Genomic DNA, 27,586 nt, shown 5'->3' on the forward strand with positions numbered 1-27,586 from the left:
ACCATTGAGCTCACTGGAGTCAAACTGAGCACACCCTCCACTCAGCTGCCTCTGTGTGGAAGGAAGATCTTGACATGTGCACAGAGTGTGTGCAGCTGGACAACGCTTACAGTGGGAAATCAGAAGCCATCTGGGGCCTCACCCCTTTGGGAACAGCGGAGCAACTGTGGGACAACATTCTCCATGGAGTGGATATATGTGTGGTTACAAAGAAGAGCCAGCTCCATCTCCGGTTGAATACCCTGGTGTAGAAAGAGTTCCACTGCATCCCACTGAAATGCCAAGAGCAAGATGAGAAGCATTTAGCCAGTACTATGCCTTGTAGGCAAAGGAGAAGCTACACTCACAGCAGCACCACATGGGGCTTCTGTGACACATGGGCCCGAATACAGAGAAAACACATGGAAAGGCAGAGGAGAAACTGTAGCTGCCCTTCAGAATGGGCTCAAGTGGCCTGCTGGGAACTTGCCAGGCAGACTGTGCAGGGCAGGTCCTGAAAGCTGCAGATAACCATGGCAGATTTGGTGATATCCATGGTCTGTGTGTCCCTGGGGGATCACGGGTAGTGATTGCTCTACTAATAGGTGGTAAGAGCTCTGCTAGCAGGTAGTGAGTGCTCCACTAGCAGGTGGTGAGTGCTCCACTAGCAGGTAGTGAATGCTCCACTAGCAGGTGGTGAGTGCTCCACTAGCAGGTGGTGAGTGCTCCACTAGCAGGTGGTGAGTGCTCCACTAGCAGGTAGTGAGTGCTCCACTAGCAGGTGGTGAGTGCTCCACTAGCAGGTGGTGAGTGCTCCACTAGCAGGTGGTGAGTGCTCATCTAGCAGGTGGTGAGTATTTCACTAGCAGGTGGTGAGTGCTCATCTAGCAGGTGGTGAGTATTTCACTAGCAGGTGGTGAGTGCTCATCTAGTAGGTAGTGAGTGCTCCGCTAGTAGGTAGTGAATGCTCTGATAGCATGTGGTGAGTGCTCTGCTAGCAGGTGGTGAGTGCTCCACTAGCAGGTGGTGAGTATTTCACTAGCAGGTGGTGAGTGCTCCACTAGCAGGTGGTGAGTGCTCTGCCAGCAGGTGGTGAGTGCTCTGCTAGCAGGTGGTGAGTGCTCTGCTAGCAGGTGGTGAGTATTTCACTAGCAGGTGGTGAGTGCTCTGCTAGCAGGTGGTGAGTGCTCCACTAGCAGGTGGTGAGTGCTCTGCCATTGGATGGCTGACTGGCAAGCTGATGGCAACTGCTGGGGAGACCAGGTTTGATTCAAGGCAGAGACAGATGAGGAAGGGCTGCTGGCTATGGAGCTGCCTTAGCTGATCTGGGGGTGCTTGTGGGGAGAATCTCAGATCAGGCAACGGGTTGAATGTGGGCAGGGGGAGGGTGCTGAGAAGAAGATGGCATCAAGAATGACTCCTGGCTCCAAGAATGAGTGGCTAAAGAAATGGAAACTTTCAAATGCTCAGCAATAAACTGAGAATTGCGTGGCTAGGAACCGGGCCAGATGCAGCTTCAGCTCTTCCTGTGGGGTGACAAGACCAGAACTGGGCATGGTGGCCCATATCTGGAGTTCCAGCACTAGGGAAGTGGAGGCAAGAGGACTCTCACAATGACCAGGTCGGCTTGGGTCAAACAGTGAGTTCTGAGTCAAACTGGGTGATAGAGTGAGACCCTGTCTCAAAAGGACCCCAGAGAAACAAAAGTCCAAAACTCCAAACAGCAAAGCCAGAAAAGACAGCGAATGCAATGGGGCAGACTGTTTATAGTGGGGTGGGGTGGGGTGGGGAGCTGAATCTGAACTTAGAGAATAGATTACATCACTTTTCATTTATATTTTCATCCATTTATTCTCTGTATGTATTTGTCGAGCACCTATTCTTTCCTAGGCTCTGGCATGAACAAAAGTCTATCTATCAGCCACATGAGACACACTGCTATTATACCCATGCATTTACCAGACATTAACAGCAGGCATCCACGGCAAGTGGGGGCAGGGAGCTCCCCTAAGCCTTAACAAGGCCCAACACCATGGATCCGTGGCCCAACACTGGGCACAGTTGGGTATCTCATGGTTTAATTCAGCTGGCTTTCACAGTCACTCGAAACTATTTTATGAGACAAAGAGATGCTAAGTAACTTGTCCAAGATTACATAACCAATTAGTGTTAGAATCAATGTCCAAGTCCAGGTGATCTGAGCCCATTGTCTGGGTACTGGATCAAATGTGAAATGTGTCCCTGGTATAGAGCCAGGAACACCACAGGAATTCACTTTGACCTCATTGGCTTTCTATTTTTCTAAAATGGAATGAGCAAGATAGGCCCTCTCCTAAGTACCGTTATGTCTCTTGTGTTGTGTTCTCTCTCTCTCTCTCTCTCTCTCTCTCTCTCTCTCTCTCTCTCTCTCTCTCTCTCCCTCTGTGTGTGTGTGTAAGATGATGTACATTTCCTCTTTCTCAGTACAGATGTCTAATTGAGGATCATGTTATTATTCACAAGCCAGAAGCAAGAAATTGAAGTTAAAGGCTATCCAGGTGACTAACAAGAGGGCGGGGACATGCCCTCTGAGGACCCAGCAGCCAGACCAGGGATTCTTCTATAAGCCTGGCACATGGGGTCCCAGGCATTACAGATCCATTTACAGGATACCTGCTACTTGTCCCAGGGCTAATTCCCTCCTCAGCAGTAGCAGGTGTTTCAGTACAAAGGGGTCTGGCTGGCTGAGAGTCAGGCTCTCAGCCATGCAGGGGCTGCCTGCCAGGCATGGCCATGGGCAAGACTGCAGCCAGACTAGTTCCATGTCTGTTCTCCTCAGAGATCCTCTGGCCTGTGGGGTTTGGGGTAGACTAAGGCACATGGAGATGACAGAGAGGAACTGGGGGCCCAGTGAAAGGTGTGGCAGGGCATGCAGAAGGGACAGGAGAGGGAAGCTGATGGGCATAGAAGGGACAATTGGATGGATTTTGTCCTTCTGGTCCATCACAGTGCATCAGAGCTAGAAGTGCCACAGATACTGATCGGCCACGTGACTCCTGCCTTTTTATAGTCCCAGAATCTTAGTATGCTTAGCCCTAACTAGACAGGCCAGGTCAAGGTGAGTCTACCTGGGTGACAGGGAGGAGCCCTTCTGCTCCCCAGTGTTCTTTGCGTTATTCCCAAGGGCCTCAGCCCTGTACAACACACTTTAGCCAATTTATATTTGATTCCTCATCATTGAGACAGGGAAACTAAGTCCAGCAGAGGTAAAACAGACAGGGAGCAGAAGGCAGAGCCAGGTTTCCAGGCCCCTCATCAGGTTTCCGGCCAGCCCCTGCCACCCTGCAGCCCCCACTTCCACATGCATGAACCGCCCACAGCGAGCTGACTTTCTAAAGAGGCTGTCCCCACAGAGAGGGCAATCTAGAGATCAGGCCCGCCTTCCACTCCACCCCACCCCATGTAGGACCCAGAGAAGTGCACTGGCTGCGGAAGGGGAACACTCTGTTCTTACAGAGGAAAAGCAATGTCAAAAGCCCAAAGGAGGATGCATGGTACCCCACAGAGTGCCAGGACATTCTCAGGACCAGAAGACCTGGCATTCAGATGACTAGACCTAGAGAGGAGACAGGTGGCATGAATCCAGTGCGTCTCTCCTACCGTTCCTCTCTCGAACTTGTTGGTGCGGTTTTCTGATTTGCCAAGGTACCGTTCTCCGGTGTCCCCGAGATCTCCGTAGATGGTGATGTAGACCCTGGCATCGGTCCCTGCCCCAGGAACGTTCCCTGTGAAGATCTGCACCGAGTACAACACAACTGCCCATCAAGTTGGGCAGGCAGACAGACAGAGGGACGAGAAGGGTGACAGCAGGTTAGCTCTAGCCAGCAGAGTTTGCCAGTAGACAAAGGTCTGGTCCAAAGCAGCAGCATCTTCCTTTCGCTGCTTGGCTAGGCAGTGTCAGCAGCACAGTGTATGGGGTCTTTGCATTCAGGAGGCTCTCAGAGAACCAAAAGATAAGAGTTTTTGGAATGGCCCCCAGTCCCTTCACCCACAGCATCCAAGAAGACTGTCTTAAGTATGCCGTCACTACGACCACTGAGTCTTTATACTGTGATACTTCTTCTTATCTAACTAATTAGTGTTGATACACTGGAATGTGTGTGTGTGTGTGTGTGTGTGTGTGTGTGTGTGCCTCCTTACTTATTTTGACTTATTCTTCAGCTCATTGGTAGTACTCTTCACCTTGCCCTAGTACCCCAGGCAAACTGTTTCCTCCAAAGCCACGGTGACTGGTGCCTTGTCCTTCGTCCCCCATGGCGCCTGGGGGAGGGCTCAGGATCAGGGTGACAAGTACACAAAGATCCTGAGGAGAATGGAAATGAGTATGGTGTCTTGGTTTTGCTCTGCTGCGTGGCTCAGCAAGGGTAGCTAGTAGGTGTCTATTACAATGAGACCGCTGTATCCCTTGCCTCTAGACCTGGGGGCAAGCAAGTCCTGTATATGTTCCTACAGATGCTCGGAAAGCCTCGTTCTCCCCTCTGTAGCCTTCTGCCCTGGGGAATTTGGAATTTCAGGCCAAGGATCACAGGACTTGGCTGGACTGTCCCTAAGAGAACAGCATGGGGAGGAAGCTTTTAGAGCAGTGGCTGGAAACTGGGAGGATGGGGGGTTCCTGAAGCCCTGTTTTTGGTCACCCAGAGAAATGACGCCGAGTGTTGACACAGACCTAGAGCTCAATGGCAGTATGTGGCAGGAGAACCAGGGCAGTGCGAGACCTACCCTGGTCTGAGGGCCATTCCTGTGAACCCCAGGGGCTTACAAGACCTTAGAGAATGTTGTCTTTCCTACAGTGACTGAGGTGGGCTTTCTTCCAACCCCTGCAAGTGGGCCCACAGCCACCTCTAACTCAATGAGGCAAATCAGTGTGCTGTGGGCAGCTTGCAGCCACAGTTACAGACATGTTCACACACACACACCCCCCATGGTTCCCTGTGTGCCCTTCTTCTCCTCTGGATTGCACAGCATCAATGCTGCCTTCTGGCTTTCTTCCACTCAGCCCGTAGTCACTAAATTCTTTAGTTCCACCTTCAACCCTCTTCTTTCATTTTGCACAGCCTATGGTTGTTGTCCTTGACCTCCTGGATCTTTATCTTGAACCCAGGTCCCTGTGCTTCAAATTTCCAACCCCTGTCACCAGGGCCTACTTCCACTGAGACTAGACCCTGGCATCACAAACTCATGGGTTTGAGTGGTACTTGATCCCTCTGGTACCCATCTCCTTCTTCAAACTCTCCCTGCCCTCCCCCGCCTCTTCATTGCCTCTCATTCTCTAAAGTCCCTTGTTTCTTTATGAGACTTGATGGACAGAGCTGTGTCCCTTGATACAGACAAAAGTCCGGGACCATTCGCTCAGGCCCCACCCTGCTCAGTTTGGTGCAGAACCAGCAAGCATGCCGTGGGCTTCCACAGCTGATGATGAAATCGTCTCTGTGTTGCTTAAAAGAGACAGCATTACCCAAGTCTGTCGGGCCAACACCAACTTGAGACAACATTAGGAATCTTGTCACAGCTTAGACGCAACAGTTGATGACTGTCCTCTCCCCGCCACCCCCCTTCATTCTGACTACATTCAAGCCTGAAATTATCACGGGTGGGTGGACCTGTTAGGACGCCTTTTCTAGGAGCCCTTGTCCTGGACTGGGATGCTGTGTCCTTGGGGCTGTGACTGGATGGTCTTCTAACAACCCCAATCCACCTCCTGCTGCTTCCTCTGGTCCTTTGGGAATTAAGGAAACCAATTCAGCCTCCGATGCTGAGCAATATGGGTATGCGGGATCCAGCTATTTCTGGATCCTCCTCCCTCTCGTCCCACCCAGGCCACACAGCTTGTCAGGGAAGAGGTGTTTCCTTAGAAACCTCAGAGTGGGTTCTGTGGAGTAGGTTTATAGAGAACATCTCAAGAGTGTTGCTGGGAACGACAGCCCAGGGTGTCCATCTGGGGGTCCAAGCAGAAAAGAGATACATCTCCCAAACCGAACAGCCAAGGATATTCAGAGAAAGGGGTGTGGATGGAGAGAGATCCACCCTTGGGCAAGATGACTCAGATTAAAGGAAAGCAGGGGCTCTTGCTGTTTTATACAAAACAGAAATATATTTGCCTCTTGTCTTTGGACTCTCAGCAGCAGGAAGATCTGTGCCCTGCCTCCACCAGCGTCCTATGAGAATCGTAGGTTTCCCTGGAATCCTGGGTTTTACTCCAGTTTTTCCAAAGCTATAATACCATAAATTTGGATTGTTTTCCCAAGTTCCCAGAGCTTCTCTAGTCTGTGTAGACCGCCCAGTTGGAGAGGACGGTGGGCGCCATGTGTGTATCATCAGTGGTAGAGACTTTTACAAATGACGCTGATTATCGAATAGTTAAGGTTTACTCAGAGCTGAGCAGCATAGGGAGTGTCACGGACAGTGCTACCGTGGGGCAAAGGAAGGACACACGTGTGTGCATGCACACGCCTGTGCAACAGTGCAGAGAGGAGAGAAGGCCGAGGAGTGAACCTTGAATGCCAGTGGGCACAAGAAAGGACCTAGAACTAAGCAGACTATTTCGGGAGACAGGAAGATAACCGGAATATGGTGATGTCACTGAGACCAAAGGCAGGAAGAAACGCAAGAAGTGGGTGGTCAGGATGATTCAAATACTGCCTAGAAATAACAGCCGTGGATGATCGTGATGAGTTCACCAAGGAAACAAAATCTCATGACCTTAGACAGATCCAGAAGCTGACCTAACCCCCAGAAACATGCCTTGCCGGGATATTTCTACCTTGTTTTTCTGTCTTAAAAATAAAGCTTTTACAGTACAGGGCTTCAAAACAGAGGTTCCTACATTAGACAAATACTCTCCCACTGAGCCACACTCCATCCCTAGACTGTCCTGTAAGAGTAAATGGGATCACACTACACCAACTGTTGGCCACATAAACTGAACATACAGAAAGCCAGGAGCAGGGGTGATCTGTTGGCATGTACCATACTGTAGAAGTAGGAAGGGATCTGAGCACAAAGCTTGCAGTGAAGCAGGCAAGACTCTGGGGACTAGCCTGCCATCTACCAGCTGTGTGAACTTGGCAAGTTACATAGCCTCTATGAGCCTCAGTTTTCCAGGGATAACACAGATCATCCTTGTGCATGAGGATGCTCAACCTGGCAGGGGCTGGTGCCCTGTGAGAAGGGATGTGGTCCTGGAGCTGTGTGACAAAGGCCACCTATCCCGTGTGCACTTACTGTCCAGAGGCTCCTCCACTTCCTTGTAGACTTGTCGTAAGGACCCATCTTTCATGTACTTCTCAGTGAAGATGTCGTAAGGGACCAGTTCTCGGATGGTCTTCTTGTCGTCCTCAGAGGTGGCAAGCCATCGGTCACATGGGAAAGTCAAGGTCTCTGTACCCTGGGGTGAGGAGGAAGGAGGAAGATGAGCCCGTAGTCTGTAAGGTGGGAGCACCAGCTCCAGGGATTTGCCAGCATGTTCAGGCTCATCAGAACCAGAGACGAAGAAGACGTTGCCTCCCTGTATGAAAACATAGGGACCCTTCCTGCTCCGATTCAGAGACATAGCCTTACAGACTTGCACAGCCGCAGCAGGGTGAGTTAGCTTTTGAAGGTTATACTTCTTAGATCACTTAAAAATAAATATCTGAGCCCTGTCCCTGACACTTGGGGTTCGTGGGTGGCGAGGGCTCTGTGCTTTTAAATCCATCTTGTCCCCAGAACTGCACTGCCTTTTAGCTGTGGAAGTTTGCATTTTTTTTCTAGTGTTTTCCAATTTATTCAGGTTTGATTTTCCTCTGGAGTTGACCCTGAATAGAAGTAAGGACATTGCTGGTCACTCACCGGTCCTGTGGCTTTGGGACTCGGGCAGAGACACAGACCAGACTAGATTGCCTAAACTCTTTTCTTTGACCACCAGAAGAATCTGCTTTGGATCTGAGCTAGTTAACATGTCCTGGAGGCTGAAGCAACCATCAGGCCAGTCTGCTGTGATGTGAGCTCATTCTGGGAAAGGCAAATGAAGTAGGACAGACACATCTCAAACTTACGTCTTTATCGGGGAGGAGCCTGCGGATGTCGACATGGGAACAGTGCCACCCAGGGTTTATGCCTGTGTTATCGTGGCCAATCCGGATTTTTTCAATGATTTCACCCACATCTTCTAACTTCATAAAGAAAAAAAAAAGGCACTACGTGTTAATAGAAGGGCTTCAATCATATTGTGCCTCCTTGGGGGCATCCATCTTCAGATCCCTCTGAACTTAAGTGGGTGATTTGCTCTCCATATGTCTCTACTGAGCAGCCAGGCCAAGACCCTCCTCTGCCATTCTTCCTTCCTTCAGTCTTGACTTAATGGACCCTGATTTGGGCACTCTGATCTTTCAGGCATGTCTGACTCCTCACAGAAGCCGTTACCTTCCCCATCCTCCATGACGTGATGTTATAGTAGCACATTCTCTGAGAAGTGAGTTGGGTCTCAGAAGAGATCTGGTACAGCCCATGCTCCTATCTTGATAGATCATGTTCAAATCTACCACTCTTAAGAGCCCCTCCCTTTCAGTAATTCCTTTTCTCTACTCCAACAAATTGTGCTCATTCAAACTTACAGAAATGGTATCTTCGTCAGCCAAAGTCAGGGTCATGGCTGGGGCAGCCCATTGATGTCATAAGTAGGTCAAAGACTCCAGCATGCATTTTTTTTGTCACCTGATCTCTAGCTCTAAGTGCCTGGCCAAGCAACATGCTACTCCATAGACTGACAAGGATGCCACAGCTGTCATGTCCTTGCTGCCCTTCCGAGATGTCCCACTACCTGCCGCCTGCTCTGAATCAGAGAACAAAATCCGTGGCCACAAATGGTCCTTCGAGGCCTTGCAAACCCAGAGGACTCAGAGTCACTAAACAAAGATCGGGGCTTTCAAGTGATTTTTAATAGACCTTATCATTATCTACCAGAGAAGTGCAGACGTCCAAGAGAAGGGTGTGGTCCCCAGCATCTCAACTGACAAACTCGCTGCCTGAAGTGACTAGGAAATGAAGAGTTCCATGTATCTTCTTCTACCCAGGGCTTCTTTTTTCTTCTCTGTCCCATAGGCTTTGAGGTTAGTGGCTTCAATGGCACTTCTGAAACCTGAGTTCTGCAGCAAGCACTGAGTTGCTTTCATCAGGGGACTGTCTTGGCTGTGGCACTATAGACACTAAAGAGGCCTTCAAAGGACTGCTGCCCAGGGGTGGTGGCCTCCTAGATGGGCTCAGAAGACATGGCTATCAGAAAGGGCTTTGGCATTCTTCCTTGGAAGGGGTGAAGGCATGATCCAAGAAGGCTCAGGAGCTGCTGTGACCCTAAATTCACCGTGTAATGTCATTTTAGTAAGTCACAACCTTTCTTGCTCTGGGTGCTTATGTGTGAGATAGGATTGCTGCACTGCCAGCCTCTTGGGACCGTCATGAACACTCAAAAACTTGGTCCATATTGAGTGCTTAGAATGGCGCTGACATTTCCACGGAGCTCAGGCGTCCTGTCAAGTGCTCTTCTCCCGGCCAACCCTCAGGGTGGACCACAGAGAGAAGCAGCCATTGGCTAAGGGCTACTCCAGAGTCAGGGCTGGAAGGGGAGATGTGGAGTGAGGATCCGCCATAAGAGAGTAGAGAGGCCGAAGCCGCAGGCAGGAAAGACAGGCAAGGAACAAAGCCTTTCCATTTGTTTCCAAGTTCTACATCCCCCTAAGACCCAAGCAGTTGAGAAAGAAACACCAACAGCAAATGAGCTGGCAATTTATAGCTGCCTACTAATGGGACCTCACTGATGAAAGTCCGCAGAAGTCCTGCTGAGGACCTGGGCACTGATGACGTCACACTCTGATGCGCCCGCCACATCATCTTTCCTGGCGAGACTTTACCTTGTAAAGTCTGAATTTTCTGCAACAGACCTCCCACCAAAGCTGACTCCTCCCAGAGAGGGTGGGGAGGAAGCTTTGTCTCTGGGGCAGCAGCTGGCTGAGGATAAGGACAAGCTCAACACTTTGTTTCCCACCAGACTATATGGACAAGTTACCACTGGTCCCCGTTACTCAGAGTGCCAAGGCTTTTAAGGTTCCTGGCTCCTCTCCCAGGCTGGTTTCATTGCTACTTCCTTCTTAAGTCCCTTCATGCTCCCCTGTGACTTCAAGCTCTTCACCCAGGGGTATGCTGTTCACCTCCCAGGAATGCCTCTCCTCCTCCTGAGAATGCCCACTTCCACATCCGCCTCTAATCCACCTCCTCCAGGGCTCTTCCTTCTGAACACCAACAGCAACCTCAATCCACTTGGAAGCCTACCACAGAGTAAAAGAGCATGCATATCAGAGCCTGTTCCCTTAGGTTGGTTTCCTGCATGCTAGCTGTGTAGTTTGGGGAAAGCCATTCACTTTGCTGTGCCTCAATCACCTCCTTCTTTACCAGGGACATAAGAGTATAGGACTGTTACAGGGGTCCAGTGACTGAACAGAGCTGAATCCCGTATGTTAGTACCTCTGACCCTCAGGACCCGTGGTGGCAATAATCCCTAGATTTTCTGCCGAGAGCATAGTACTTGGCTCACCAACTATATTAAAGCTCCTTGCAGGCAGTGTGGGCTCTTTGCTGTTGTGTCTCCTGCCTAAGCTAGCTCACAAAAGAGGACAGGGCAGGCATCATGAGCTGCTCTGCATAAAGGCATGTGGGAATTCCTCGGTGCTGAAATCCACATCCCTGGTAAGCATCAGATGACAGAACCCCTTGTCCAGACCTGGCAGGACCTGTGAAGCCCACAGCAGTTCTGTGTCCAGCTGACTGCGGCCTGAAAGCCAAGCAGCAGACGGCCTCATGTGGTCCCCTGTGAGAGGTTTGTGCTACCCAGCACCCCAGTTGCCTGCCTGGAAGCCATGCCACAGACACGGTAGAAACAGGAAGATGTCCTGTTGGTACGCCTCCTGTTTCCCTGGGTCCTGGTCATCACTTTTAGTCCTGACATTTGTCCTAGAAGGCCCAGCTAGCTTTATCATCCACTTGTCTGACTGGACATATGGAGGCTCAGAGAAGCTTCATCCCCCATTAGCTATAGCCCATCTAGATGAAGGGCTACTCTTGACCCAGCCCCTCTGGGGCAGTGCACAGAACCAGGTACCTCCACAATGAAGCGGGAGGCAGACTTCCTCTCGAAGAACAGCTTCTGCTCCCTCTTGTTGGTGCACAGGAACTTCTGCCGGGTGCACACGGCGTCACAGCCGTAGATGACTATAAAGATGTTGGAATCGGTTCCGGCAGCAAAGACATCACTGGTGTAGAGGATGATCTCATAAGGGACAACTGGGAGGGAGAACAGAGGGCAAGGCCAGGGGTGGCAGGAAGAAAACAGGAGACACCATAGGTGAGGTCAAGTCCTTCACAGCATCAGTGGCCTTTCGCAGAGAGAGCATGTCAAGCCTCGTGTCCACAGAGAAGCCCTGATCTACTACAGCAGACTGGCTGAACATACAGATTATGTAATTTTAAAGGTTCAAGTTCAAATACAGGACCTAACTTGATGAGTGAGGCCTGGGCAAGTTACTTAGGAGCCTTCGTTTCCATTAAAGTGTCCTCGGCATAAAGCTTAGCAGGGTTCTGTAACCTAGAGCTTCGGATTTCAGAGACAAATTGCCAGTCAGGGCAGCCAGGCTGCAGCGGTGGCATGCCTTTCTCTTCTCATCCTGTCCATCGCTCTCAGCCCCTGATTTGCTCCTAACGTGCCAGCTCCCTCAACCAATCCATGTCACACCTGGCCTCTTACTCAGCTTCCCCGGCTTTATAGATGTCCCTTACAGGGGACTGGCCAGGCGGAGGAGAGGATTCATCAGGTCATTCAGCAGCTACAGGACTATCTATCCTTTGAAGGAGAGTTGGCACATGAGCCCCACTGATAAGCACCTTCCTGGTACAACTGCTCCATGACAAGTGACCAGCGTGTTTCCATGCGGGCTGAGGATCTGCAATCCAGGGGCTGTTGGCGGGATCTTAGATAAGTAAGGATTCTTGAGCCCCTCTCTAGATTGTCTGTGGGGTGGATCTAATTCACACCTTACTCTATGGCTTGACGCAATTAAGCTAAAGCAACAGGGTCTGCTACAGGGTGAGATTCATTAGTAGGTTATGAAATGAGGTTAATGAGTAGTCGGCAGTGTTCTGAACAGAAAACACTATTAGGTACCACACAGAGTGACATGTTGGTTTGTCTCACATGTATGTGAAGGACTATACTCATTATGGGTTTCTATATATGGGAAATCTATATCTCTATATCTATCTATCCATTTATATCTATATCTACCTATCTATATACATATATATATGTACGTGTATATATGTATATGTATATATATGTGTGTGTGTATATATATATATATATATATATATATATATATATATATATATAGAGAGAGAGAGAGAGAGAGAGAGAGGAGAATATAAATACAGGTTGGAAAAAGGGCTGAATTGGTAAAATGTCTGTCATGCGAGCAAGCATGAAGACCCAAGAACCCACATAAAAAGCTAGGCATTGGGTCACATGCCTATAACAACAGCACAGGGAGCTAGGACAGAGAAGGCTGGATCCCTGAAGTTCAGTGGCCAGCTAGCCCAGCCAAATTGGTGAGCTTCGGATTCAGTGAGAGACCCTATCTTGAAAAATAAGAGGTACACAGCAATTAAGAAGACACACAACATTGAAGAATGACCTCAACACGCAGCCACATACATGTACACACACATATATTATCAAGTAAATACACCACATCACAATATATATCACATATGCACCAAAAAAAAAAAAGAAGGGAAAGAGAGAGGGAGGAAGGGAGGAAAGGAGGGAAAAAGAAGGAAGGAAGGAAAAATTGAAACCCTAGGGGAGTTCTCAAGCAAATATACAATATCTTATGCTATTGGATCCTAAAGGAAGCCATCCATATTAGGAGCTACCTGGTCTTAGGGGATCCCAACCTTCTCCAGATGAGGAGTCTGCTTTCCTGAAAAGGGACAGTGGCATCTGTGCCTATGATGGTGCTAGCCACCCACCGAGAACTTGTTATGGTATTTAACATTGTATCCTAAGCAGCCATTTCCATCCCCGCACTTCCAATGGGGCAGGTATTACTGTGCCCATTTTATCAGAGGAGAAAGCAAGACGCAGAGGGGTGAAGTAGTCCAAGGTCCTATGGTGGAGCCTGTGCCCATGCTTGTCTGACTTCAGTGCTACAAAGACCAGTTCTGGGGTTAACTGGGGGAAATTACTGATGCCTACCCACAAGCCACAGGGAGAGGTGGTTCACATAAATGACCACAGGCCCTCTGGATTGAAAAAGACCTCACTTAGAGCTTGTTGAGAAACAGAAGCTCAGCCTTGCTGGGCCCTCTGGAGTAAAGAAGGTAGTGGAGATCCTTCCTCAGAGACCTTGATGAGGAAACAGAGTCCTGGAGAAACTAGACGATGTCTTGTCACCAGCTACTGTGGGGCCTAGTTTAGAATAAATCCAATATTATCTGGTTTTTGGGTCCTGGGCTAGGCCCACAGTATTCCCTCAACCCCAGAGCTTAGGACATTTGAGGAAGGGACAAAAAAATTGAACAGAATCTCCGAGGTGGGTTTGGCCCCAAGTCAACTGTGGAGGAAGAGCTGGAGCTGGGAGGGATAGGTTATAGGGTCTCCCGGGAGGGCATGCCTTTCCATGAGGGTTCCTACATGGTGTGTAGCGTCGTGTCTGAAGCTCAGCGTGGAAGAGGTCCCTGACGATGGCCCCGTCGTCCTCATTCTTGGCCAGCCAGCGGCCACAGGGAAAAGTCATGCACTTTCCAAGAGAGGGAGCATCCACTTCTACCCAGTCTACAAACCAGCCTGGGGCCTTGCCTGGAGATGGGAGAGAGAGAGAGAAAACGGGGGCGGGGAGAGAGAGAGCCCACTAAGAACATGTACAATATGGCTTCCTGTGGGTGAACTCAGAAACTCCCAGCACCCTTCCTTTCTTGATGTGGTCATCCAGAATCCATCAGTCCTATAGCACCCTTTGGCTGACAGCATTGCCCAGATGACTCTTACTGAGATGTGTACATGGCTAAAACTGCATCCCACTCGGGCCGGGCCAGGGAAACAAGCATAAAGTGGCGCTGGCCATTGTTGGTCTGGGAGGAGCACCGTGAGGAGGTAACAGGGTAGGCAAGCCCAAGCAATGGAAGCAAAAAGGCATCCAGGGTGGGCAAAGCTCTAAACAAGGAGCTAAGGAAAGCTTGCATTCTTGGAGACCTCAGCTGGGGATGATGCTCAGAGCTTTCTGGTTCTATTTGTGATGGACGAAAGCAGAGACAGCACTCAGCTTAGGGAAGGAAATGAAAGTCAGGCAGAGACCCGCATCCTACAGTCCCGACAGCACGTGCTTCTAGGACAGAGTTTCTTCCTCGAGCTAAGAAATGAAAGTTTGGGGAAGAGCGGAGACCTACTGTACCATGAAAAAAATATGGACACAACTTTTGTCGGGCTGCTTTGTCATGAAGTCCTGGGTTCTAGGAAGAACTGGCTGGCTTATTGGCTCCTCAACGGGGGTCCCTAGGCTAGCAACTATGCATGAGCAAGGGACTCAAAAGATAAGCACAGAACCCCAAGTCAGAGATACTGGGGTGGACCTAGAAGTCATGTTCTAGTATCCCCTCCCACTCTGGGTGACTAGTGAACCATCAGATTAGAGACCCACTAAGCTTTCTCAGGGGCTCTATAATCCAGTTGCACATTAAGATTCCCAAGGTTGGAATCTGGATAGAGGTTTCCCAAGTCACCTACGTCCAGGTCCCAATGAAGATCAACAATCCCAGAACCGGTGCAGCCAGGGCTCCACTGGGCAAGTGAGACTGTTGTTATAAAAGTCGTGCAGCCCACACTGACCTTTCCATGGGCTCTCTAGTTTTACCTGAGAATGGAAGGAAGGGAAACCAGACCTGTATTGTCATGGCCGATCCTAACTTTCCACAGGTCTCCCAAATCCAGCGTTTCCACTGTGAAGATTTCAATGCTGTCCCTTTCAAATTTGTCACTGTTGGTCTTGGAGGACTTCAGGAGGGTGATTCCTGCCAACCAGACAACCCCAGCAGGACTGAACGTGACTGAATGGTTCTAAGACTCTCCCAGCCTGACTCATCCACTATTCTTCCTTCTTCCTCATAATGACCAACCTTCTGAACTTCCACCAAAGATCAAAGATGTCACGCCTCCCAGTGGGCACCTATGTGTGCGTGTGTGTGTGGTCTGTATGTCTGTGTGTGGTGAGTGTGTTTGTATGCTGTGTGTATGGTAAGTATGTGTGTGTGGTATATGTATGTGTGTGTGGTATATGTATGGTGTGTGTGTGTGGTGTGTATATATGGTTGTATGTGTGGTATATATATGATGTGTGGTGTGTATGTGATGTGTGTGTTTATAATTTTTTTTAAAACCTTTTCATGTAAACTTGCAAATCCCCATCTGCATCTAAAGAAAACCCCTCTCCATTTCCTTGCAGGAGACGGCAGCAGAGCATCCAGGCAGTGTGGGCTCTTCTCCCACAAGCCTGGCAGTTCTCTGCATAGGGACAGAGCCAGTGACAAGGTCACCTTCCCCAAGCTCATGTGGGGATGCCATGTGCAAACACTGTCTGGAGACACACCCGGACTCACAAGGAGAGATGGCTTCAGGTGCCCTCACTGGCTGTGGAATTTGGGGCTGGCTGTGGTGTCGGCTTGAAACCTGAGGGGGACTGAGTCTTTAACATCCTCTCCTACCTTCTTCTACCATGCTGCCTTGAAGTCCCCTCCCCAGGTTGAGGCCCTCAGACAGAAAGCCTTTTGGCAGGCAGACTGGAGTGCCCAGTTCAGCCTCCTGCCAGCCAGTGGTCCTGGGGAAACTGCTTGATGTCTATGACTTGTCTTCCTCAACCCTCAGAAAGGTGGCCTGGTGCTCTCCCCACAGGGCCACTGTGAGGTCTGAAGAAGACGAGGATTCTAAGCGCTCAGGAATGTGGCTGACAGCAGAGAGGCCCAGGAGAGAAAGGGCAGTGGCAGAGCCCCTCACTTCTCTGGGAAACGTTGCAGGGACCATCGCAAGCACAGTGATTATCAGCTGTGACCTAATTCATTATACACCATCAGCTTTATTCAACCCCCTAAGTAATAGTGACAATCGATGTTCACTGACCCCTAAATTTTAAGTGTTCTGTGTAATAAAAGCAACAACCCTGAGACATGCATAAAACTTCATCTCTAACAAATGGGAAAGGCACAGGGTGGTTAAGCACTTGCCCCTGATCACACAGCCGATACCAGAACGAATGGGAGTTTGAACGAATCAGGTTTCAGAGCTATGCTTTGGATCAGCACATCACTGCTGTAGATGGGAAGCTTGGGGTTAAGTCCATTCGTTCTTCAGTGGTGCTCAGCACAGAGCTTCCAGCTAACCCACAGAGACTCCTTGAAGAATCGTTTCAACTATAGACACAGGCAGAACGGCCAGGGGAGGATGGAGTGGAAGGCGACAGCATTAAATGAAGGTGCCACCCTCGCGGAGTCACCATCCAGCTTCTGGAACAACGCTGGCACCCCCTGAAGACCTCATAGGAGGGGACCCTGGGGCCCTGCAGGGCTGAGTTTTATTGGGCTTGAAAGAGTCCTTTCTTCCAGGTGATTTTGGGGGCACAGTTAGGGCGAGGGTTCCTTTGCTGCTAAGTCCACCAGGGCACTCAGGAGAATGCTGTGTTCCTTACCATTGTCATCTTGCGTGCCAAAGAGTGTGATGAAGACATTGGCATCTGTGCCGGCATTCTTCTTGTCCCCAGTCTTGACGGTCACTGAGAAGGTGGTGGATTTATCTGCCGGGGGAAGAGGGCACAGAAGTGAACCATAGATCACCTGGGGACCCCAAGGAGCGGGAGAGAAGGCTGCTTGATCTGTCCACTGTGGCTTTGTCACTCCGGTTCCTCCCCTGTATCATCCTCTACCTGTGATGGCCATGGTCACCATAAAAACAGGTCTGTTCATGTGGTCAGTCCTGCAAACAGCTTTCTTTGTGGTGCCTTTAACTCCAGAAACCCCCTCAAGATATAGAAATGTCTCTGCCCTGCCTATAGGAAGCCCTTGGTCTGTAGAGGTGGTACACAGTCAGGGAGGCATGAGGTGACTTGGGTGTTAGCAGCCCATAGCCAGGAGCTCTGGTCTGACCTCTCTGACCTCTCCAGACTGGACAGGGCTTTAGGGACTGAGATGAACATCACGGGCCTCTAGTCAGCTAATACTTTTTCCACAGAAATATACCTCAGGAACCCAGAAATGCCCCTAGAGCATCATGGGCCTCTAGTCAGCTAATACTTTTTCTGCAGAAATATACCTCAGGAACCCAGAAATGCCCCTGAGGGAGAACAAAAGATAAATCAGAACTAGCTCAATCATTTTGTCCCTGAATAACACAACCCTAGCTGTGAACCACCTTACTCCAAATCCTATGCTAGGCATATGGGAGCCTGCCCCCTCCCCCACAACTTCTGCAATCTCTCCACGGCAGGAGGAAAGGGCAGGACAGCTAGAGTATCCAGCAGGAAGTGCCCAGAACCCATAAGTCGGGAAGAAAACAGAAGGGAAAGGGAAAGAGAAGTGGGTGGGGGGAGAAAATGGAGGGAGAAGAGAAGAGAAAATGGGGGATGGGAAAGTCATCTCTAATACAAGGAACCTTTTTGTTCCAGAGCCAGGTTGTCAAGGGGGTTGTTGTCACCATGTCCTCCACCCTCCTCGTCTTCGCTGGGTAGCACATAGGACTCATCCACTGGCAACAGCTCCCTGGACAGCTGCCCATCATCCTCCTCCACTGCTAGCCACCTTTGGCACGGGAAGTAGTACCTGAGGAATAGGGTGAGGAAGATTGGGGTGTCTCTTCGAGATAATCTCATATGGGAGTTGAAACAGGCTTAGAATGAAGGACCTGCATGGGCTCAGACTCCCCTTTTGTGACTTCCACGGCATTGCCCACCCATTCTGCCCAGTCTAGGAATTACCCACAGTCTGCTGGAGGTAAATAATAAATCCAGAGACACGCTCAGCCCGTGAGCTGAGTAGAAAAATCTAGAAAGAGAGGGGCTTATGAGAACCGTTATTACGCCTTCCTGGACGATCTGAGTTGGCTCCTCGGACACAGTGATGCACAAGGCAGGTGCGCCACACCCATGTATGCCGTCCATGAACTTTGATTGGGGGAAGACAGAGTGTCTCTAAGAAGTAGAAAGTGACCTCACAGTCATCAAGGGAGATGATGTCCATGAAGACTCCTCCATAGAAAAGTGTACCCAGTACACTGGAGGGGCTCGGAGAGGAAGGTGGACCAGAAGGGGGGGGTAGACAGGTGCTTAAGGACTGGAGGGGCCCGGAGAGGAAGGTGGGCCAGAATGGGGGGTGGTAGACAGGTGCTTAAGGACTCACTTCTACAGGTCAATGCTCTGGTTCCTGTTCCCAGACTCCTGCTAACCCTTGTGTAGTATTGAGCAAACTCCTTCCTAGGATTGTCAGATTTTGAAAACGGAGGGCCAGGACCTCCCCCCCCCCAGTCATGTTTAAATTTTACACAAACAATGGATCATGTTTTGTCCATATCCCACCTGATATTTGGCATATACTTGTGTGGCTAAGGGTAGGCTCTCTGGAGGAATCTGCTAACTCAACCACTGTTGCTCTTCTTTCTTTCCTTCCCCCCTTTTCTTCTCCTCAGCCATGCCAAGACACCCTTGGAGGCTGTAGGTCAATGTCAAAGACCCAGGACAACTCAAAAGGTCTGAGCATGCAGCCCCTCTATAAGCTGGGGGCCATTGCTCTCCATCTGTTCCCTTTCTCCTTGCCCTGATGTGAAAGGGTCATTTAGGAACTAACTCAGCTCTAGGGTGGGCGGTATCCTGGAGAGTGTCTCCTCTTGTCTGTGTCCTCAGCAACTCCAAATGTTAGAGAAGAAGATCAGAGGGTGTGACGTCAGCCCAACACTTGGATGGCCAAGGAAGATGGACCGGGAGGGCAAGAGTGAGTCACTGTGCTGAACTATCCCTGCATCTCTGGGATGAAGCCTACTTGATCATGGTGGATGATTTTTCTGATGTGCTCTTGCATTTGATTTGTCAGTATCTTATTGAGTATTTTTGCATCAATGCTCATGAGTGAGATTGGTCAGGGGGTTGAGAACACTGACACTGTCCTTATCTTGTGAGAATGTCTCTTTTCCTCCAAGATTAAGCTGTGCTCGTTGTCATTGTGAGGGCTGTTGAAGACAGCTCATTACAGACCCTCACTAAAGATGATTTCTTACTAATGAAGAACAAACCAGCGACACGTGCACAGAAAAACATGGGGCAGGATGGAGAAATGAGGAAGGATGCAAAAACCAGCGAGGAACCTTCCTTTCGCAAGAATAGGAACACACTCTGCCTGGACACCGATGTAACCAGAACCCCTAACTGTGCAGAGTAAAAAGTTCTTGCAAATTCCTGAGATGCACAAAACAACAGTTGGACAGGAGAGGAAATGTACCTGGGGGGGTGGCACTTTAATTTCTAAATATACAATTCTCCACATATTCATTTAATGGCAGAACAGTCAAACTTCCAAGAGGAGCTTTTTATCTTTTTCCAAATCACTTAATGTCTTGATTTGGAAAAGGTAAGAATAGCTGATATTCTTAGAGGGTAATGAAAGAGGACAAGTGCTGACAGACATTCAAATAGATTACAAAGCTACAATAATTTTTAAATTGTTGGGCTGGACCAGATGTGTCAAATCAACAGAACTGAGTAACCAACCCTGCCTTAGCCGGAGGGGAAGCTGAGCGCAGTCTCCCTCCAGCCTGTCTCTCAGCTTTCCCTGTCCTTTCTGAGCTGAAAGCCTTTGACTTGCTGGGGCACCTTGGGAAGTAAGCAGGGCAGTGCCAAAAAGCCAGCTTCTTAGAGGAGGAAATGACAGCCATAACGAAGCAGTGACAGGTGCTGGGTAACCTAGCATGAGTTTGGCAGCGGATCCACGCAGGTCAGGATCCTATGGTTACCAAAATTGTTTTGGCAATGAGAACACTGAGCTATCTGTGAGGTATGCATCGGGTATCCTTGAAACGACCAGGTAGGGTGAGTCTCGTTACCTCCTGTTTTGTATGGAAGTTGGCCCAAAAGAAGGACAAGGTTCAGGACACAGCAGGCTATAGGCCAAGAAATTTATCCAACAAATATTAATTTATTAAGGGCTTACTAAATTTCCCATAGTGTCAGACCCTCGGCAGTCCTGATGCCATTCCAGAGCCAGCATGCTTTCCTCTGCCGTCACTGAACTCCCCGTGGAAGAGCCCTCTGCCAGTTCGATCACCCTGGATCCCCTCATCTAATAGGCAGTGTGACCTAGTGGTAGGAACACAGCACAGCACTGAAAGGCAGAGGCTGGTGGATCTCTGAGTCTGAGATTAGGCTGGTCTACACGGCAAGTTCGAGAACAGCCAAGCTTAGGCAGTGAAAGGCGTAAAGCTGGTGAAGATGTAATTGAGTGAGAATCATGTTCCAGCCCCAATAAGCAGCAGAACTTGGCATCTTTGGCCACACGGTTCTGGTTTTAGAGTTAAGGTGAGAAGAAAGGAGTTACATAATAAAGTCACTGAGGCTAGGTACATGTCAGGGTGTCCCTGAACGGAGGCCTAGGAGAGAGGTCATTGTGTGAAGCTGTGAAGTTGAAGCCCGAATTGCCTTCAAGACCCCAAGATGTTAGAGATGCCAGAGTCGTGGGATTCCTGCCAAGGAGAGCTGCTAACAGGGAGTGGAACTGGCCCAAGAGAGAGAAGTTTCCTGCAGTCAAACCTGAATGGAGTTGGAGCTCCGAAGAGTGTTTTGACATCAGACATGGAGATGAAGAGTTTGGCGTTTTCCCAGTTGGTTTTTGCTCTTCTTTGATCTAGCATTTCTATGCTCCTTTCCTCGAGTTTTGGAATGGTAATATATGCTCTGTACCATGTGTTGCAAGTATGTGATCTGTTTTTGATTTTAATTTTTACAGGGGATTACAGTTAAGAGATTGCCATGCATCTCAGCAGAGACTTTGGGCTTTGAAACAAGTTTGAGACTGTTGTAGACTGTGGGGACTTCTGAAGTTGGACTGAATGCAGTTTGGCTATAAGCTTTTGGAGACCACGGAGTGGAATGTGGTGGTTTGAAAGAAAGTTGTCCCCAAGGGGAGTGTCCCTATTAGGAGGTGTAGACCTATTGGAGGAAATGTGCCACTGTGGGCTTTGAGGTCTCTTTTCTTAATCTTCTATCAATGTGACAGTCTACTTTCTGTTGATTGCAAGATGTAGGACTCTCAGCTCCAACACTATGCCTGCCTGCACACCATGCTCCCTGTCATGATGATAATGGACTGAACCTCAAAAAAAAAAACCTGTAAGTGAGCCACCCTGATTAAATGTTTTCTTTATAAGAGTTGCTGTGGTCATAGTGTCTCTTCACAGCAAAAAGAAAAAAAAACCAAACTAAGGCATGGGGCTAGGGCTCAACCTTCCAGGGTACATGGGCTCCTCCATCTATGGAAACACCTCCTTCCCAGCCTAGATCAGAGACTGGCTATGAGTCTCCAACAGGTACCAATCCAGCTCACAAACCATTACATACATCAAACTAACCACGGATTTTGCATCTTGTTGAGAAGAAAAGGTTGAAAGAACAATAACACTTTGGGGCATGAAATTCAAATTTCAGTGTCCACAGATTGGCACACAGCCCCATTCCCCATTTCAGCGTCATTTAAGGTTGTTGTTTAGAGACAGGGTCTTACTATGTAGCTCTGACTGGCCTACACCTTGCTATGTAGACCAAGCTGGCCTTGAACTCATAGAGATCTGTCTGCCTCTGTCTCCTAAATGCAGGGGTTTAACCTGCATACCAGCATGCTCGCTTAAGCTCAGGTTTTACTTTCCCAGTAGAGAGTCTTTTAAAGAGATCAAATGCTGTGGAAAACTGAAAGTGTTTTCTATATGGCCCTTTTAGAAAATGTTGCTGATCTCTGGCCCCTGGAGCACTAAAACCAGGTGCTGTAAGTTTATTTCTCCGTGGAGAGTTGGGGGTGAACTGCTGAAGGGGTGTTCTACAGGGCTGTTATCTGACAGAACTAGAACTTCTGGGAGGGAGAGAAGAGAGGCAATGCTCACCCTGATTCCTTACTGTCATCCTGGCCTTAGCCAACCAACCCTCACCCTCAAACATCACGTTCCAGTTTCTGGTCCTCTCTCCAGGACCAGTTTAGTGCCAGGCATAATCTCTTCTCCCTCCCCTCAAGTCCCACTCACGTGATCTCATTATTCATGTCAGTGATGTCTACCCTGTCCAGGAACCAGCCTGGCCTGTTGCCTGTGTTGTCATGGCGAATCCGAATCTTGGTCAGAGACCCCAGGTCAATGGCGTAGATGGTAAAGGTATCTGTCTAGATATAGAGAAAGCGTGACTCAGAGGAGCAACATATGTCTGCTCCCACACCCACCCCATGCTGCCTTCAGATCTAGATAAAATGGAGAGCCAGTAAGTGGATGGGGTTTTCTGGATACATCTTTAAAATCCCCTTTATTTTGAAAAAGATTTCAAACCTTCAGAAACCTTGCAAAAATAGATATAACTGTGGCCTACCTTCTCTTAGATGTTATCCCTATATGCAACATTAGTTGGATTACTCCATTTTGTCTCTCTTTTATGTTCTTTGTATGTTTTTTTTTCTGGAACAGTTTATAGTAGGTGGTAGATACTAGGATCCTTGATCCCTAAATATTTCAATGCGGGTCCCTATTAACAAGGGCATTCTCATTTACCATCATGCAGTGATCAAACTTGTGTTAATTTCATCACAATACAGTCATGGGTACTTGAGAATAGAGATAATATTCTGAGAAACACATTGCTAGGTAAGTTCACTAACAAACAGCATACTGTGTGTTTACACAATTTGAGATGGGTCAATACCACTAGGTGGTACACTCTTAGGGGACCACATCACACCCGCCATCCTTATCTGCTGAAATGTCACATGGCTGTGCTATTATCCACATGCAACCAGTATTAATACCGACTGCAACAACTCTCCCAGTCTGTCCTCTACAGGAATGCTCCAATCCAGAAATACAATGGAGATAACTTTCCAAGATAAGGCACCGAGATGCAGAAACAAAACGCAGTACTGAATCACGGGAGGGATGCTGAAAGAAAACATGGGTGGAAAGGAAATAGCTCGTGGCATGAGCTGGAAAGTACTTCAGCAGATCTTATTTATTGTCCCTTCCTGTGTTGACAAGAGAACCTGGTCCGGAGGGAGGGTCAAGAACAGGAGGAAGACAGGAGGGAGGGACAGGCAAGTTTGTAAAATCTTGAAGGACAAGAGAGCAGCTTTCTTCAGCTCTCATTTCCATGTCTTTCCCTTGTTCCTGGAAGAGTGAGGTGCACGCACGTCATTCATGGCTTCCCTTCCTCCAAAGAAGCGTTAGGCTTTGTGACCACTCTTTCAAGGTCACGGCAGAAATCCCTCTGCCCCTGTCACACAGTTCCACCACACTTCATTCCTGTCCATCGAGCCTCCCAGAGTGTCACCTCTTTGTCTTGTGAGACAGAGTCTCACTATATAGTAGAGACTGGCCTCAAACTCAAGGGCTGGAGAAATGGCTCCGCAGTTAAGAGCATTTGTCCCTCTTCTAGAAGACTAAGATCTGATTCCCAGCACCCACATGATCATTTACAGCTGCCTATAACTCCAGTCCCAGGGGATCTTATGCACGCTTCTAACCTCTGTGGGCACCGAATACACACGGCAGACAGACATACATGCAAGTGACCCATACACAAAAGATAGAAACACATCTAGCTTTTAAACTCGGTTCACTTAGTTTCTGAATACAGTATTCTCTGACTGACCCTGAAGACCGACTAGCCTATGGGATTCTTTTGCGGGGATCTGCCTCTAGCCTTTTCACAACTCTCCACAAAATACTGCTGCCTATAGAAGGGTAGCTGCATCCAGGCCTCGTTGGGCTGAATACAACACCCTGCGAGACACACAGCGAAAAAGATACTGGCTGAGGTTGCTGTGGGCAAAAACTGTTCCATATCTGGCTCTCACCCACCCAGGGGCCAGAAAGTTCTCACTCTACCTGGCCCTGCTCGAATTTGTTGGACTTGTCTGATTTCTTCAGAGGCCGCTCCCCTGTGTCCCCATATTCCTCTCCGTAGATGGTCAGGTAGACGTTGGCATCAGTGCCAGCCTTGGGCACATTCCCTGTGATCACCTGGACCTCGTAGGTGTTGGCTGGAGACACAGAAAAATGCAGCGTTGAGAACACCGGGGTCACAAGATAGAGCAGTGTCCCAGGCCCTTGGATCCAGGCAGACCCTGGAAGCAGGAAAGTCCCACTGCTATGGCTATACAAGCTTACTCTCCTCCCACCCAATGCTTGCATTTGCCATGAAATCCACAGCCATTGGGCCTCAGCAACCTTCCTACTTTTCCCCCATATTCAGCTCTATCAAGATGTGTGACGAGTCCCTCCCAAAGCCAGTGTTTCCCCTTGAAGGGACAGGTCAAGGGTAGTGTTTAGCTCCAAACAGGCTGGTCAATGGTCACTTTCCAAGTGCAAGTCAGGAGAGGTATTTATGGACCACAGTGGGATTCCACCTACTTAGTCTCTACCTGAGGGATACTGAGTCACCCTGCCCCCTCCCTGGTCCCTTTAGGAGAAATATCCCCCCCCAACTTTTTTTTTTCAGGCTTACGCTCAGGACCAGACCGACCAGCTGGGACCAATTCCACGACAAGTTCATTGTCTTCCTTGCCCCGGGCCAGCCAGCGGTTGACTTCGAACTTGTACTGTTCGATCACCTCCTGCATCCCGGGCCCAAATTCCTCCTCTTCCTCCTCCTCCTCCTCTGTCTCTTCTTCTTCCTCCTCTTCTGACGAGGACTCTTCTGAAGAGGACTCTTCTTCCTCGTCACCCTCATCCTCCTCATCACTTCCTTTCTTCCTCTTCTTCTTCTTCTTTCTCTGCAGCTTGGCCTTCAGCCTTTCCTTCTTCAGCAACTGCCGCAGCTTGTCCTTCTCCTTCTTCTTCCGGGCCTCCTCCTCGGGTGTCAGGTTTGCCTCCTGCACCACCAAGTGCCTCAGCCACACGGTGTCCACGAACCAGCTGGGCCCAAAGCCCTCGCCGGTGTGTCCCAGTCGGATCTTGTAGATTTCACCCACATCTGCCGCTTCCAGCTGTGCAAAGTGCAGGGCGGTGGCTGGCAAGGCCCCTGCCATCCTCCCAGCCTCCCCCAGTGCTGAGCTGCCCTGCAGAGAGGTCTGGGCCCCCACTGTGCCTGGCCCTTCCCCAGGTTGTGGCATTAATCTCCCTGTTCTTTCGTCCCTACTCTTCCTTCTGTGTCTTCGTTTATACAACTCCCTCACAAGGCTAGACCTTCTGTCAGTCCCTTCTCACCTCCAACTCCAACCTATTCCAAATCCTGGGCCTCCGTATTACCCTAAACACACACAGACAGAGCCTGGAGGCTGTGGCGCACGCCTTTAATCCCAGCACCCAGGAGGCAGAGGCAGGAGAGTTCTGTGAGTTGGAGGCCAGCCTGGTCTTCAGAATGAATTTAGGAGAGCCAGGGCTACACAGAGAAACCCTGCTTGGAAAAACAAAACAACCTAACAAACAAAAAATCACAGACAGAGCCTTCATGTGGTTACTATTAGGAAGATACATTTAGCAATAAACAAAGAAACATGTTTCTCTTTTGTAACATATCAAATAAACAAAATCCTCAAACATTTTCTCCAAGGTTTCCAACCTTCCCAGTAGCACAACCCTGCCTTACCAGACCCTTGAGCTCAAATGGGGCCCAGAATGGAGTTATCCCTGGTCCTCCTGCCATGGAGGTGCTCCAGAGCTGTGCTGTGGTTTGAATATAAAACAACCCCCACAGGCTCCTGCCTCTGAACACCCAGTCTCCGGAGGGTGGCACTGTTTTAAAAGTTGTGAACCCTTCAGAGGCCCTGTTGAAGGGACTGAGTCACTAGGAATGGACCTCACAGTCTTAGAGCTCAGCCACATTCCTGCGAGCTCTACTTTGTCACTTTAGATGTGATGTGACCGGCTGCCTCAACCCTCACCATGCCTTCCTTATCACGATGGACCCCATCATCCTCAACCATAAACTGAAACAAACGCTCATGTCCTCACGCTGATTTTTTCCAGTATTTTGTCACAGTAATGAAAAAAGAGATTAATACAAGCCTTGGGCCTCGGGTTCCTTTTAGGGACAAAGACCACCCTTTGAAGTCTCTTCCCATGGGCCGAGGGCACAGTGTCTCACCCTCAGCCTCAGATCCATTTCACTCTGTCATGAGTTCCACGGTCTCAGGAAGAGGGAACTGGGGATCAGATTTTGAGGGGAGCACAACACTAAGTGTGTTTGGCTCTCCTGAGCGCCTTTAGAGCGAGTCCATCTTCACGCTCAACTCTTTTCAAAGTCTAGTCCCACCAGTTACCCCATTTGAGCGCCAGCGATCTGAGGCCCAAGGCTGTCAGAGTCATGCACTTTAATGCCAGACCCAGATGAGAACACAGCTCCCCAGACTTCAGATTCAGGAAACCACACTGGAGATAACCCAGCTTTGTCAGGAAATCATCAAGCAATATGGTGACTAGGGCCTAGGTAAAGCAAAATTTCTCCTTTGTTATTCAGGGGATAGGAACTGTAATCCAGTGGCTCAGTTACATTTCTGACTGTGTATCTGACCCTGGCTCTTTTCACTGCCATGGGGACTGTGAAGCCAACCAGGCAGTAATGACAAACTGGTGATACTGACGAGGAAGCCAAGGAGGTCCCAACAGGCCAAATATGTAGGCTTGGGCTTGTCAGCAGTGTAGGAGGACATATGAGCCCATGCGGTGTAGGAGTTCCTTCTGTTTGTGTTTTGCTTTCATTGGATAATGAATAAAGAAACTGCCTTGGCCTAGTTGATAGGACAGAACTTAGGTAGACAGAACTGAATGCTGGGAAGGAGGGCAGAGTGGCAGACACCATGGATCTCCTGCCTGAGATGGACGCTGGTTAGAATCTTGCCGGTAAGCCACAGTCACGTGGCAATACACAGATTAACAGAAATGGGTTAAATTAAAATGTAAGAGTTAGCCAATAAGAAGCTAGAGCTAATGGGCCAGGCAGTGTTTAAATGAATACAGTTTCTGTGTGATTATTTCAGGTATAAGCTAGCTGGGCGGCCAGGATGACAAGCAGCCCACTCATCCTGTTACACCCATGAAGGGCCTATACCTGTAATGTTCCAGACATTCGTGACCCTGGCTGTCCCCAACTCAGGACCTTTCCTGGGCATTGGAGAAAGCTCTCCATTGAAGAAGACCAAGGTGTTTGAGGTCGAGGTCAACCATGGAACACCCAGCATGAGCGTGCTTCCTCTGCACACATGTCTGCAGATGCACATGCATGTGCTTGTACACATACACACATACACACACAAATGCTTTCATATCCAGCATAAAATA

The 27,586-nt window shown here is 49.2% G+C and overlaps 1 protein-coding gene across 3 annotated transcripts in view; it reads right to left on the reverse strand.

Annotated features, from left to right (window-relative positions):
- The window catches only part of Loxhd1 (lipoxygenase homology PLAT domains 1), a 136,446-nt gene that overhangs the window by 41,436 nt on the left and 67,424 nt on the right, over positions 1-27,586 (reverse strand). For 2 of the 3 annotated variants that reach the window (XM_075970804.1, XM_075970803.1), the window contains exons 19-29: positions 24,813-25,293; positions 24,194-24,348; positions 22,352-22,485; positions 17,732-17,898; positions 16,773-16,877; positions 14,977-15,105; positions 13,733-13,897; positions 11,147-11,328; positions 8,052-8,168; positions 7,240-7,402; positions 3,619-3,773 (exon numbers count right to left, since the gene is read on the reverse strand). In XM_075970804.1, the coding sequence (XP_075826919.1) occupies positions 3,619-3,773; positions 7,240-7,402; positions 8,052-8,168; positions 11,147-11,328; positions 13,733-13,897; positions 14,977-15,105; positions 16,773-16,877; positions 17,732-17,898; positions 22,352-22,485; positions 24,194-24,348; positions 24,813-25,293 (1,953 nt within the window). The remainder of the gene's footprint in view (positions 1-3,618; positions 3,774-7,239; positions 7,403-8,051; positions 8,169-11,146; positions 11,329-13,732; positions 13,898-14,976; positions 15,106-16,772; positions 16,878-17,731; positions 17,899-22,351; positions 22,486-24,193; positions 24,349-24,812; positions 25,294-27,586) is intronic. The other variant, XM_075970805.1, reaches the window with a different exon arrangement.

Source organism: Microtus pennsylvanicus, chromosome 4 (assembly GCF_037038515.1).
Source record: "Microtus pennsylvanicus isolate mMicPen1 chromosome 4, mMicPen1.hap1, whole genome shotgun sequence".
Classification (NCBI taxonomy): Eukaryota; Metazoa; Chordata; class Mammalia; order Rodentia; family Cricetidae; genus Microtus; species Microtus pennsylvanicus.